General features: G+C 42.1%; 1 protein-coding gene across 2 annotated transcripts in view; it reads right to left on the bottom strand.

Moving 5' to 3' along the window:
- The window catches only part of LANCL3 (LanC like family member 3), a 52507-nt gene that overhangs the window by 14236 nt on the left and 23976 nt on the right, over window positions 1-14295 (bottom strand). For both annotated transcript variants that reach the window (XR_013543580.1, XM_072994249.2), the window contains exon 2: window positions 807-930. Coding sequence is in view for 1 of the 2 variants with exons in the window: in XM_072994249.2 (XP_072850350.2) it covers window positions 807-930 (124 nt within the window). In the remaining variant the exon portion in view is untranslated. The remainder of the gene's footprint in view (window positions 1-806; window positions 931-14295) is intronic.

The raw sequence follows: 14295 nt of genomic DNA, 5'->3' as shown, positions 1-14295 counted from the left end.
GCTGATGAAATGTTGAAAAGCACTGAACCCACCTTATGGACTACTTAATAGTTAGGATGTGAATTCTGGAAAATAGAATGAGTTCCTCTCACCAAGTGACAGAAAAGGAAGTGAAAGAAAGTCAGAACAAAAGCTGTGTCTGGAATAGCTCTTAATTTCTACAACTTCCCTAAAGCGGTCCACTGGCTCTTTTCCATCCACAAAGGAAATTTTCATAATGCCGAGGTCTTTTTGGGGGGTTCTCAGTCTCACAAAGCAAAATTCAAGCAATTACCCAAAGCTAGGGATGACCTCATTATGCATCCTCCAGGTTATTCCTGCAGTTATCTGCTTAATATAAAGTTACAGTACGTCATGGATTGATGGGGAAGAGGAAGACTCAGTTTGATACATTAATTCAGATTTCAGTGCCTGAAGATGCCTGGTCATGTCTGGACATATATGGGCATTTTCTCTGTTCAGAAACATTTCTAGAAGGAAGATAGGGATGTAGAAGATTGTGTTATCATAGACAGTGCTTGCCATCTGAATTCTTTACCAGTAATTGTATTAAAAATAGTAATTCTTCTAAAACATTTATCAAACATTTCACCTCAAATATAAAATAGGACTCAGATTAATCACCTGATCACTTTTAAATGGGGAAAATCCTCTGAAGTAAGTCTCAGTAAGTTCAATAGGGCCTTCTCCTAGGTAAGTGTGTGGGAAATTACAGTCTAACTCCTTGTCCCTGAACTGTTAAAATAAAATAGAAATATGATAATAAATCAGAGGGAACAGTCCTAGAAACTTTACACTGAACTCACCAAGATACTCTGTTCCATAATAAGAGTACATGAGGGGAACTGGCTTCCTCTTTCTCAACGCATACTGCTTCCCAGATTCTAATATTGCCTGACAAATGGATTTGATCTGTGCCGGAGTCAGCACCTAAAGGTAAAGAAAAGAGCCATCAGAGTTGCAGGCATTTATGACAAATTTCTAACATTTCCTCACAATCTAACAATGCATTTATTTCTGATAGGGTCCCTGAAAACTCTTTCATGAAAACTACTGGACAGAAAGATGTTTCAAAATCTTGCAACCTTGCTACAGTGGGGCCATGGCTTACAAGATCAAATAACTTTCAGTTAGTAAGTGTGATTATGTCACCTGCCATCTGCCAGAATATAGCTACAATCCTCACAGTAACTGTTGTGTTGTTTCCTGTACAGCTTCTGACTTAAGTGGGAAATTGTAACCTATGCAGTGCCATGCAATGGTAAATGGGTGGCTGACACACACATAATGCCATCATTTTGAATGACTACTCACATCTGGAATTATGCTAGAAGTCAGCAGAAAGCTTCTCCTAAATGGGATTGCAGCACAGTAACTGGGAATCCTGATAAGGCAAGGTTCCCAATCACAGAAGCGAAATAATGATGTCCAAATCTGTATGACACTGCTGAGTTTGCATACACATGCTCTCAGTGTCTATTAACTCTACATGTGTACTCAGTTACACTTGTACAGACACTATGTTTGTGTGCTCACACACATATACAGACTATGAATCAACACTGCTTCCTGATTGTTTGAGCTTCCCTTGGAGACATGGCTATGACGTCTATAATGCCTGCTTTATAGCAGCACCACACTGTGTATGTTTTTTTCATTCAGTATATGAAATGCTGACCCACTTGCATATATTGAGCTCTGTCCTTAGGTCCCATGTGAAGCTTTATTCATGGCAACAATTACAAATGTCTTTGTTATCCTTGAGAAAAGCTGAACAAAATGAGCAAAATTCCAATTATGATCCTTTCCCCTCAATGTTTATGTGTTCATGAGCCTTATTTTGACACTACAGCTTGAACGAGGAAAATACATCAGTAGCTATGACTGACAACTTTTATACCTCCCTTTTCTTTACAAACTCTTTTGCAGTGTCAGTATTACGGTGGTTCCAGACAGCAAATTCCTAAAGCTGCCATGGATTGCTCTTCTGCTATAGAACCAAAATTACAATTGGTACAGTGGTTAAACTGTAGTACTGCAGTCAAAACTCTGCTTATGACCCAGGTTCAATTCTAGGTAGCCAGCTCAAGGCCCACTCAACCTTACATCCTTCCAAAATGGGTAAACTGATTATGCACCTCATTGGAAGGCCAATCTGTAGCCTGCATAATTAAATTGTAAACCACACATAGTGCTTTAATTGCTATGGTGCTGTATTACTCAGCACACTATGCTTTGCTTCCTTTTTTTTAGAAGTGTGCACCCCACTACAGTGGTGCCTCACACAACCATGTTAATTGGTTCCAAAAAATTCATCGCTGTGTGAAACCATCATTCTGTGAAACACCATTTCCCATAGGAATGCATTGAAAACCGATTAATCCGTTCCAATTGGAACGGATTGCCGTCCTTAAGCGAAAATCGCCATAGGAAACATCGTTGAGTGAAACGCGGTTCCCCAATTGAAATGCACTGAAGCCTATTCAATGCATTTCAATGGTTTAGCGAAGTCAATTTTTGCAAATTGAAGTGTGTCATAAAAGGGTCAAAAATGGTTTTAAATGCTTGGAATAGCTTCTGGACCTTCTAAAATGGGTGCAAACTTAATTTGGCTTTGATCTGACTTTTCATTAATTTTTGCTGAATTTATTTCTCCCCCACCAACTTTTGACAGGTGTCAAAATTTGACAGCTCCATTATTTCCTATGGGGGAGGAAAAAAATCACAAAAAATTAACAAAGGCTCAGAACAAAGCCAAACCTAGCTTGCACACGATTTAGAAGGTCCTCTAACGAACCCAAGCATTTAAAACAGTTGCTGACTTTTCGTTTATTCTTTGTGAATTTTTTTCTCCCCCATAGGAAACAATGGAGCTGTCAAATTTTGACAGCTCCATTGTTTCCTATGGGGGAGAAAAAAATTCAGCAAAAATGAACGAAAAGTCAGATCAAAGCCAAATTAAGTTTGCACCCATTTTAGAAGGTGCTCTAACGAATCCAAGCATTTAGAACCGTTTTTGACCATTTTAAGACACTTTTTAAAATGAAAAAACAAACATCGGTTTGTGAAGCAGGGGACCTAAAAATGCATTTGCTATGTGAAGCATGGTCCCAAACTTCGCTAAGCGAAAATTGCCCATAGGAAACATCGTTAAATGGTGCATATTATTTTCTAAAAAAACCCATTGTTATGCGAATTCATTGCTAAACGAGGCAATTGTTAAGCGAGGCACCACTGTATATTTAATCCTTATGAAGGGCAGTGCTCTGCTCCCTTCTCCCCTTTGTCTGCTATTTTGAAGCAAGCACTTTTCATCTTGTGTGCGTTTGTTTACTGTTTTTCAAGCAACGTATTTACTATATATATAATGTTTTTGTTTCTAGCACATGGCAGGAAGATTGCATCTAAACTTACTTCTGAGTAAAGATCGTTCTAGACCAAGCTATAAGTCCCACACATTTTACCAGAATATATCCAATCCCTTCTCTACTCTACTTAGTTTTACAATCCTTCTATTAAGACAACTTTATCTCTTTTGACAATAGAAATTTGGCTGCTTGACTTTGTTTGATCCTTGTCCTATCCTATCATGGCTTCATTACAGAAATGAAAATAAAAGATAAATGCCTGAAGCATAGGGATAGAAGACTGCACCCAGAACCTTCACTTGTATTTGAAAGTGAAAACTGCTGTTTTTAACATAATCTACTAATTAAATAACTAATTAAACTATGTGGTTGATGAAATCTCATTCCAGAAAGTAATTTATTAAGGCAGAGTGTTGGCAAATTGAAGAGAAACAGTAGAGCTGGAGTTTGCAAGATGTCTTTAAAACCAGAAATGGTAACCAAGCAATGGAGAAAGGATGGGCATCTCCAACATATCATTGACCTCCCCCAGGAAAAAATGCTTTCCCACTAGGCCTCAGCAGCATTCTCCTATCCAAGAAATTGCCCTGCTCTTTTGATCTTTCCCTCCTCAGTGGTTTAAGGGAAATGATGGTAGAAGTAATGAGGAACCCCAGAGGATTCGATTAGTTTATAAGTTTATAGTTTATTAGTTTATAAAAAAGGATGGGCAGTTTTGCAGGATCCATGGCCCTCACAGATTACTGAAAATGTGGAGGGGGGGGGGACACATGAAAAAGCAATGAGTGCTATATATGGGAACTGGTGATGACGAGGATGCCCCAATCCCAGCTTTAAAATATAGGTCATTTTTGGTGTTTAAGTCTTGTAGTGTTTAGGAGGGCCCTGTGACCTATTTAAATGGTGAACCACTGCTCCAGAAGTGCCAGTATGCCTTCCTTCACACACATACACCCTGGCAAAAAAAAAACAACAACACACACAAACTTTTGCTGCTCACAGAACAAGCTCTAATGGAGCTGAGGCCTACAAAAACATCCTTCAAGGTTTTACTTTGTCCAAAATTGGCTCATGAAATTTTCTGGACTTCCGCATGACAGAGGCGTAGCAACTCCATGTTAAGATGGTCACTATGAAGCACTCCTATTGTTCCATTTCTTCCTGTGTACATTCACCCCTGCCTCCAGTATTCAGCACATTGCAAGTATAACACCTACTGATCACATGATACTTTCCTACACACTCATAGGAAGAGATGGGCACGCACTGATGGGTTGGTGGTTCCTGATAGTTCATTTACTGTCAGAACTGGTGTTAAGCCATTCCCTGACCAGTTATGCTGGCTGGTGCCCACTCAGAGGCAGCACCCTGCCTTTCCTGCCCCACCACCTCTTACTCATCCTTCTCATAGGCATTCTGTAATTCACAGCGCAAGGTTTTAAAAGGTCTGACAACAACTAAAACCTGACAACTGTATGTTGCTTTTGGTATTATTTTAACACCTAAATGCTGTGTGAGAGATGGAAAAGACACCAGCTCATAAAATGTTTCATATGGGAATTGGCGATGACAAGAAAAGTATGCTAACAACAGCAGCAACAACAACAACAACAACAAAATTAGGATAGATTAAAGATGCACTTACTAGGCTAAAGCTACATATTTTTCTGAAAGCCTATAATGTGTGTACATCAGCAGTTTTCATCATGTGGTGTCAGGCATGGAGCACAGAGGAGAATGCTTTTTGACACCATGAAATACTGCTTGAAGGGATGTATCACACTTTATGGAGTGATATGTCTTCAGAAAAACACGTTGCTTCAGCATGACCTCTAAACGAGTGTGATAAACAGTCATAAATTATTCAGAACAGATTGAAATCCTGTCCTTTTATATCTGCAAAACCCTGGACTGAAGGTGAGTATTCTAGAAGTCAGAAAACATTTTTAAACCTTTAAGCATTAGGTATTTTGTTACTTGGGTGAGGGGAACAAAGGAAAACAGAAGTGCAGTTAAAAACTAGCACCTAGTTCTTAACGTCAGGTTATTTACAAAAGAAGAACAGGGTCTCGGAAACTGGGTTCTGGTTAGGCAACACCTTTACTGGACCATTAAAAAATACAAATAAGTGTTAGGGAAAGATATCCTAAAATGTGGATTCGAACAGAAAGTCCAAAATGTGGGCCAGATATATGCCCACTTTACTGAAGACAAAGTCTCAGCTTAGCCATCCATGTATATCCAATGTAAAAACAAAGAATTTAGAAATATCTAGAAAAGAGAGTGGTTCTGATACCTGGTATATCACCAGAAGACTTCTGTTGTTCTCAGTATTTTGCAGTTTCCTCAAGCTGGCACCCCTCATATGTGTTGGGCTGCAGCTCCCATTCTCCCCAACTAGTATGGGAGTTTACTCCAACATACATAAGAGGCACCAAGTGAGTACGTATGTGCGCATGTGGGGGAAGACTGCTTTATAACAACATGAACCACATATTTTATATGTCCTGACTAGAGATGGGGATGAATCACCATTCTGGCAAGTCGTCATGCTTTGTGATCTGTCAAAGTTGACGAATAATGAAGCACAAATCTGCTCCTCATGAACCAACAAAGCACTAATTTATTCGTTGGTTCGTGGGGGGGGGGGTTAGAGAGCCAAAGTCTGTCTAAAAGGAAAAAGCTGATCCATCCACCCCCACAGCCTGCCCCCCCCGCCCCCTTTCCCACTACCCCTGTTGCCACCCTATCTTGGCTGCCACAGTCTGCACCGCAGACACCATCCACAGAGGTATGTGCCATGGCGACCTCCGCAGTCACCATCCAGCACCACTTGCTACAATTGCCTCCATGGCTATGGCTTGCCTTAAGGGAATCTAGGCTGCCCTTTGCAAAGATGGTGGCTGCAGCTTCCTTGCCTAAGAGAAGCTGCAGCCACCATCTTTGAAAAGGGCAGCCTAGATTCCCTTACGACAGGCAGTGGTTGCGGAGGCCACTGTAGTGGGCGGTGATGGATGGCAGCAGCAGTGAGTGGCAGTAGATGATGGCAGTGCTGAGCGGTGGTGGATGGCAGCAGAGGTAGGGAGGGGAAGAGGTGGGCTATAGGCTGTGGGGCTGGCTGGGTGCATATTGGCCCACTGATCAGCTGATCGGTGGGCCCATAGGCAGAATGGGAAGGCCATAGGAAGAGACAGAAAGCTAGCCTTCCCTCTCTTTGTATGGGGGAATGAATAAAAATGGGGAAATATTAATCCCTTTGCATTTGTTGGGATCTCTGGAACTGACGAATATGAAGGGATGAATATTTAACAAATCAGCAATTTTTCACAAATATCGTGATCCATTTTTTTTTATTTGTTCCCATGTCCAGTCATGACTTCTTCAAACAAACAGCAGAGGGAGCTTAGCAGCAACTGCAACACAGAATTAATGGCATATCCCATTCATGTCCTAAAAGGTTTTGATTTCTGTGTTTGAGTTATTCCATGGCTCTGCTTCACTTCCAATACAAGTCAATCTACTAAAATTAATATGTTCTCAAATGTGAGTTCACTGTCTCAGCACATAAAACAATGGGATTCACCAACAGATACTCTAGGTTAATAAAAAGAGCTACACTAAGCATTGCCACACCGCACCTTACTCCTCTTCCCTTGTAGATTTAAAACAAAGATGTATTTTCAAGTTATACTTTTCATTAGAGTGTTCATGCATTATAGCACTATTCTACCCCATGCAAGCTGTGATGGGGATTCTGCATCACTGACAGCTGCAGTAAATCAGTGCCTATGTTTCTTCTCGTAGACCAGGATACTCTCTACAACAACTTCCTTATGATTTGATTAGGTCCTATTAATGAAACCCTCATGACCTGATATATATTCATGTCATTTTAAATTACCTAGAAACAAACCATACATGCCTACTTGCTTTTTTTTCAGGTTACACTACATGGCATTATTAAAAACAATGCAAACTAATAATTCATTATGAACTAGACTTCTTGTACTGTATCCTGAAGAAAGTTAGATTGTTGCTGAACTTGCTTTAGCTGTTTGTGTGCCACCAAAGCCTTACAAATCCCACTTAGTGTAAAAGTGAATGAAAGCAGGACTTACACGACATAAAGTCAATTGTTCAGCAAAGATGGCTAGCTTTGAAAATTAACAAGTTATGTAAAAATATTAAATGAGGATAGATTTTGATTGTTTTTTCTTAGAAATAAGTGTTAAAGTTTACGTTTTTGGATGACTTTTATGTTTTTATATTGTGTTTTTATTATGTATGTAAACCGCCCCAGTAGACTTTATCTAGAGGGGCGGGGTAAAAGTCTAATAATAAATAAAATAAATTGTAAATTGCTGTTGACCCACAAGACCTCTAGGAGGAGCTGTCCCACCAAGTACTACAAAAACTTAAAACTGACAGAAGAGTCTTTTCATTCACTCAGGCATTTTTAGGGCACTTTCACACAAGACACCTTTGATTCTTACATGTATTGGCTATTTTTATATGTGAATAATTTTAATGCTGGACGCAGAGACAAAGGAAGTAAGTTTAAGATAAAAAGAGTGAGTTGAAGTAACAAAAAATAATAATCTTCAAATAGACCCTGGGGGGGAAAAGCAGAACTAAAACTTAATAACAAATCTGATTCTATTCACTTTGGACCATCACAATTGTCTAAATTTTTCCACCACAGGTTAACATATCATAAACTAGAGCAGTAGAATATAACAGTAGCTTATTGCTTTGGGGGCTTTTATGGGCTGAGAAGAAATAAACAAGTGTTTTAATTTAAAAAATGGCTGAAATCCTGTTCACAGAGCTACACCATACAAGGCTAATAATGTCATCAGCTGTAGCAGTTTTTCCCCCCAGATTTCCGTCCAAAGTCCTGATGCTCCTGTGAGATCCCTTTCATGATGAAGAAGCCATTGGGGGCTGTGGGATGGAAAGAAGTCTTAATTTTGAAAAACTGCTGGAGTTCCAGCTGAAATCAACAAGGCCTAAGTGCCTCACTGAGTTTAGCAGGTTGCCAGTCCTATCAACCAGCTAGATTCAACTCAATGAATTGTGCATATATATTTTAAAATGCTAAATACAGTATCATATGCCATAGCACTGAAGGGTTTTCTGAAGTGGGTGTATCAACTAGTGCAGCACATAAAAAGCAAGTAGGAGAAAATGCATTTATTGGGTTCTCCTAAACTTCGTTGTTAGAAGAAATCTCAGAAGACAGAATAACCAGAGAAAATCTAAACGTAAGTATGGTTGTTGGGGATCGAAACACAAGGACAGAAAAGCTGTGATGAAATAAAGCATGTTACATAAGAAGCTCACTTTTAAAAAATCATAAAACTAAAAAAAGTGTTGAGAATTTCCCCATAATATCAGCATTCTGCAACTTCCATTGCTGCTAATGAGCAAACAGAAGGATTCCACACTGACAAGCAGCCACTTTTATTTTGCCTGCTGATCTGCAATTTGTGCTGCATAAGCTGCCTAGTGAAGCATTGGCTCAGGCTACAGGAAAATGCTGATAGGTAAGAGGAAGGAAGATCAAATGAAGGTTATACAGGTGCACTTAGACACATTAATTTTATTTCATGTCCTCTCTCCTTAAAAAGTGGTAGTCATTTTGACATGGTGGCTTTCATGTAATATCTGTGCTCACCTCATGCATAAGTGACTCTCAATCTCTCTCTCTTGCACACATGCATGTGTGTATGGATGCATGCATGCATGCACATACATGACCAACACTGCAAAGGGCAAAAACAGAATTCCTATGGCATAAAGACACATTTATTATTGCATGGAACTAAGCCCATGAACAGAATCACAGTACACTTAAGTCACATTTCAAATCCAGATAACCATGTATGGTTTGATATTGCCATGTTCCAAAGGCAAAAAAGGAAAGTGTGAAACTAGGGATGTCAGGAATATATTCCTCTCAGTTAAAATCCTACAAGGAAAGGGAATAGAAAAGCAAAATTTCTGCATTAAACATTTAGCATTTCAGCTTTAGATACTGGCAAGGTTAAAGCTATATTAGTCTTGCCTTTCTGTGCCTCCTTCTCAGCTGTCACTGCATATAAAATAAGCATTCCTTGGGGGGAAACAGAGGATGCTTTGGCAGAAAATGTGATTCAGTTCACTATATTTAAAAACACCAGCTGGGGAAAAAAAGTTTTTTTTCTATATAAAAGACAATCCAGAGTCTCACTAGAAGCCATGATACGTAGTCAATAGGAAGATGTATTTGAGAAAGGATATTTGTTGTTTATTACTCTGTGGGTTAAACCGCAAAAAGCCTCTGGGCTGGAAGGTCGAAAGATCAGCAGTTCGAATTCACGCGACAGAGTGTGCTCTTGTCGCTTGTCCCAGCTCCTGCCAACCTAGCAGTTCGAAAGCATGTAAAAATGTGAATAGATAAATAGGGACCACCACGGTGGGAAGGTAATGGTGTTCCGTGTCTAGTCGTGCTGGCCACGTGACCACAGAAACTGTCTACAGACAAATACTGGTTCTACGGCTTGGAGACGGGGATGAGCACCACCCCCTAGAGTTGGACATGACTGGACTAAATGTCAAGGGGAACCTTTACCTTTATTTACTCTCATAAAGATCTTTTAATAATCAGAATACTTACTGCCATATGCTCTTCTCATTTACATGTGAGATTAAAATTACAAGCATTATGACTGTTCTGAGAAGATCAATCAACTCCTCTAGGATTACAGCATGAATTAAGGCAAGGAAGGGATAAACATTTGTTGCAGTTTTTACAATCTCACTGCTGCCTGGAGAAGGTGTGGCTCAGAGGGGTCTTTCTGGGCTGTCAGCCTATCCACCACTAACCATTTGTTCCTTCCTTGCCTCTGAATTCATAGAGAGCCCTGCTTCCTTGCTCTGCTTCTCTTGACTCTCCTGACTCTGTTGAAATCTGTTGTTGAAACCAGTCATGTTTTTCAGTTTGCTGTTTGATCCATTCAATTGTAAGTAATTAAACCTTTTTTGTTCTTTTTCCTGCTAATGAAATGCCAGCTTAATAAGAAAAGGGGTGGACTACTCTGAGGAACTCAACTCTAAGAAGCAAGACTGGGACAACTGTCTGGCATGAATTTTTGGAACTCTCATTTAATAATTTTTCTGTACTATCTGCAAGATTATCAGTGCATGGCATGAGGAAATGGAACATGACCCACAAATGCAAAGCAAAGCAAAGCGTGCTGCTTATATACTACCCCATAGTGCTTCAAGCACTCTCTGGGCAGTTTACAAGTTAATTATGCAGGCTACACACTGCCCCCCCAGTGAGCTGGGTACTCATTTTAACAACCTCGGAAGGATAGAAGGCTGAGTCAACCTTGAGCCGGCTACCTGGGATCGAACCTCAGGTCGTGAGCACAGTTTTGGCTTCAGTGCAGCAGGTTAACCACTGCACCATGAGGCTCTTTCTTAAAAAAGGTATCACCTGCTCCTGCACTTATAAAAGTATGCTGATGATCCCCAACTTGATTCCAAAGAAGATGTTCTGTGCCTAGACCAGTTCTTGTAATTAGTAATGGACTGGGTGAAGGCTAACAAACTGAAACTTAATCCAGACAAGATAAAGGTGATCCTGGTAAGTCAAAAGGCAAATCAGTATAGAGATTTCGACACTACTGGATGGGGTTAAACTCCCCCTGAAAAGTCAGGTCTGCAGCTTGGGTGTGCTCCTGGATTTAGCCCTGAGCTTGGATTCACAAGTCTCAGTGGTGGCCAGGAGTGCATTTGCATGTGGGTGGCGATACGTTGGACCTGGTCTTTTCCACCAATTGGAGCAAGTGTGGTCTGATGGTGACCGACCTTGTGTCGGTCCCCTTGTCATGGTCAGATCACCATCTGGTAAAATGTAACCTCACAGTGGCTCTCCCCCCCTGCAGGGAGCAGGGACCTATTTCTATGATCCACCCTCGAACACTGCTGGATCCTGTTGGATTCCAGGATGTCATGAGAGGGGTTACGGCGGACTTGGCTGGCGCTCCTGTCGAGGCTCTGGTTGACAGCTGGTCCACCGCTGCTGCTAGGGCTGTAGACATGATCGTGCCTAAACGCCCTTTCCTGTGCAGAGCTCGGCCAGCGCCCTGGTTTAACCAGAACCTCCGAGCGATGAAGCGACTTAGGAGAAAGCTAGAGCATAGGTGGAGAAAAAACCCAACAGATTATAATTGGATAGCTGTTAAGGTCGCTACTAACCTTTATCTGTCTAAGGTAAAGGCTGCTTGTCGAACATACTTCGCTAACCAGATAAGCGAAGCTTCAAATCAGTAGGCGGAATTATTCCGTATAGTGCGCGACCTAAAAGGAATTGGCCCGGGTAGGCCTCCCCTTAGTTTCTCACCGTACCAATTTGCAGCCTTTTAAAAATCTAAAGTGGAGGCCATCTGCCGGGAGCTTTCTCCTTTTTTGAATACAGTGAGTCGAGCTGAGATGTCCAGCGCTCCATCTTGTCCGGTAACTTTTGATTCCTTTCAGTCGGTGACACCTGACGCTGTGGACAATGTGCTTGATCGCTGTCGGGCCACCACCTCCTCCCTTGACCCTTGCCCCGCCTGGCTAATCAAAGCAGCCAGGCCAATAACAACAGAATGGGCCACAGCAATAATTAATGGGTCTTTCCTTGAGGGCAGGTTTCCATCTGCCCTCAAGGAGACACTCATTAGGCCCATAAGAAAGAAACCTAATTTGGCGGCGGACAAAATTGGCAATTATAGGCCTGTCACCAATGTTTCTTTCATGAGCAAAGTGGTCGAGAGGGTGGTGGCTGATCATTTTCAGGCCCACTTGAATGAAACAGACGCCCTGGATCCGTTTCAGTTGGGTTTCAGGCCGCGCCACGGTACAGAGACGGCATTGGTCGCCCTCTACGATGACATGTTGAGGGAGGCTGACAGGGGGAAAATGTTTCTGTTGGTCCTCCTCGACATCTCAGCGGCCTTCGATACCGTCGACCACGGTATCCTCCTGGGGAGGCTCTCTGAGTTGGGAATTGGTGGCTTGGCGCTTGCCTGGCTCCGTTCCTTCTTGGAGGACTGCCCCCAGAGAGTGCAGCTTGGGGAGAATATCTTGGCCCCGTGGAGTCTCAATTATGGGGTCCCACAGGGGTTGATTATCTCCCCAATGCTGTTTAACATCTATATGAGGCCACTGGGTGGGGTCATCAGGGGGTGTGGAGCATCATGTCATCAATATGCTGATGACACCCAGCTCTACATCTCCTTTTCACCAACTGCAGGTGATGCCGTCCTGTCCCTTCAGCGCTGCCTGGAGGCTGTACTGCAATAGATGCAGGAAAATGGGCTGAGCTTGAACCCGGACAAGATGGAGGTTCTGAGGGTGGGTGGCCCCGTGGTCGGTGGCTTGGGTGACTCTCTCACATTGGGGGGGTGACCCTGGCCGCGAAGAGTGGGGTCCGCAGCCTGGGGATCCATCTGGACCCGACGTTTACCATGGAAACACAGGTGGCGTCGGTAGTCTGCACCGCCTTCTTTCACCTATTGCGGATTGCCCGGCTGCGGCTCTATCTTGACATGGGGGCACTCACTACCTTGGTGCATGCGCTCGTAATCTCAAGATTAGACCACTGTAACGCGCTCTACATGGGGCTGCCTTTGAGGCTGATGCGGAAACTTCAAGTGGTGCAGAATGCAGCGGCCAGACTCCTTACTGGAGTGAGAAAATACCAGCATATTTCTCCCATGCTGGCCATGCTGCATTGGCTGCCCATTTGTTTCCGCATCAACTTTAAAGTTTTAATGCTCACTTGTAAGGCCCTAAACGGTTTAGGACCTCGATATTTGGTGGAACGCCTGCTCCCACCCAGATCTACCCGGATCAGCCATGTGAGTCAGGAGGTGAGGCTGAGGAGCCTGACACCGAGAGAGGCCCGGAAAGAAAAGACACGAAACCGGGCCTTCTCGGCAGTGGCTCCTCGCCTCTGGAATAATCTCCCTCCTGAGATTTGCGCGGCCCACACTTTGGGCACTTTTAAAAGTAAACTAAAAACATGTCTATACATTCAGGCCTTCTCTCCAACTAACACCTGATTTTTCTCTTTGCTTATTTTTATTCTAATTTTCTCCCTTTATTTATTTTTATTCTATTTTGCATTGTGTATGTTATAATATGATTTATGTAATTCTTTGTATTATTTTATTGTTTATATTCAATGGAAGCCGCCTAGAGTGGTCTTTTAGGCCAGATGGGCGGGGTATAAATCAAATAAATAAAATAAAATAAAAAATAAAGCTGGTACTGTAGGTCAGCTCTGCCCACTCCTTGACATGTCCAGTCTGGCCACAGTGATACATACTGGATAGCTCAGTGCTTTAGGTATCTGGTTGCAGAGCTAGAGGCTGGGAGTTTGATTCCCCACTGTGCCTCCTTGACAGGAGGGTGGACTTGATGTTCCATAGGGTCCCTTCCAGCTCTGCAGTTCTAAGATTATAATATTATTATTATTATTCTTTAGTGACATCTCTGCAACACACTCAAGTCTTTAATAACCTTTGAACTGCAGAGCTGGAAGGGACCCTATGGATCACTAAGTCCAGCACCTCTCAAGGAGGCACAGTGGAGAATTGAACTCCCAAGCTCTAGCTTTGCATAAGCCATCCAGCAGTTCAATTTGAAAGTATTCAGAAGTTTCAGCTGCTTCAAAGTGCTTCAACCAGACTATTGGCTGGTGATAGTTATAGGGATATCAATCCCTTATTACAGCTCTTTACTGGCTTCCGGTCTGTTTCCAGGCCCAATTCAAAGTGCTGTGTATTATCTGTAATAACCTATAAGGCTATTTGAAGGATTGTACTACCGCATAGGAGCCTTTTCAGCTTTTAACATCTTCTGGGTAGGTCCTTCTCCTAGTTCCACCACC

This window comes from Pogona vitticeps, chromosome 3, assembly GCF_051106095.1.
Source record: "Pogona vitticeps strain Pit_001003342236 chromosome 3, PviZW2.1, whole genome shotgun sequence".
In the NCBI taxonomy this organism is placed as follows: Eukaryota; Metazoa; Chordata; class Lepidosauria; order Squamata; family Agamidae; genus Pogona; species Pogona vitticeps.
Note: the sequence above shows the minus strand (reverse complement) of the source record. Positions and strands in the feature narration are given on the sequence as shown.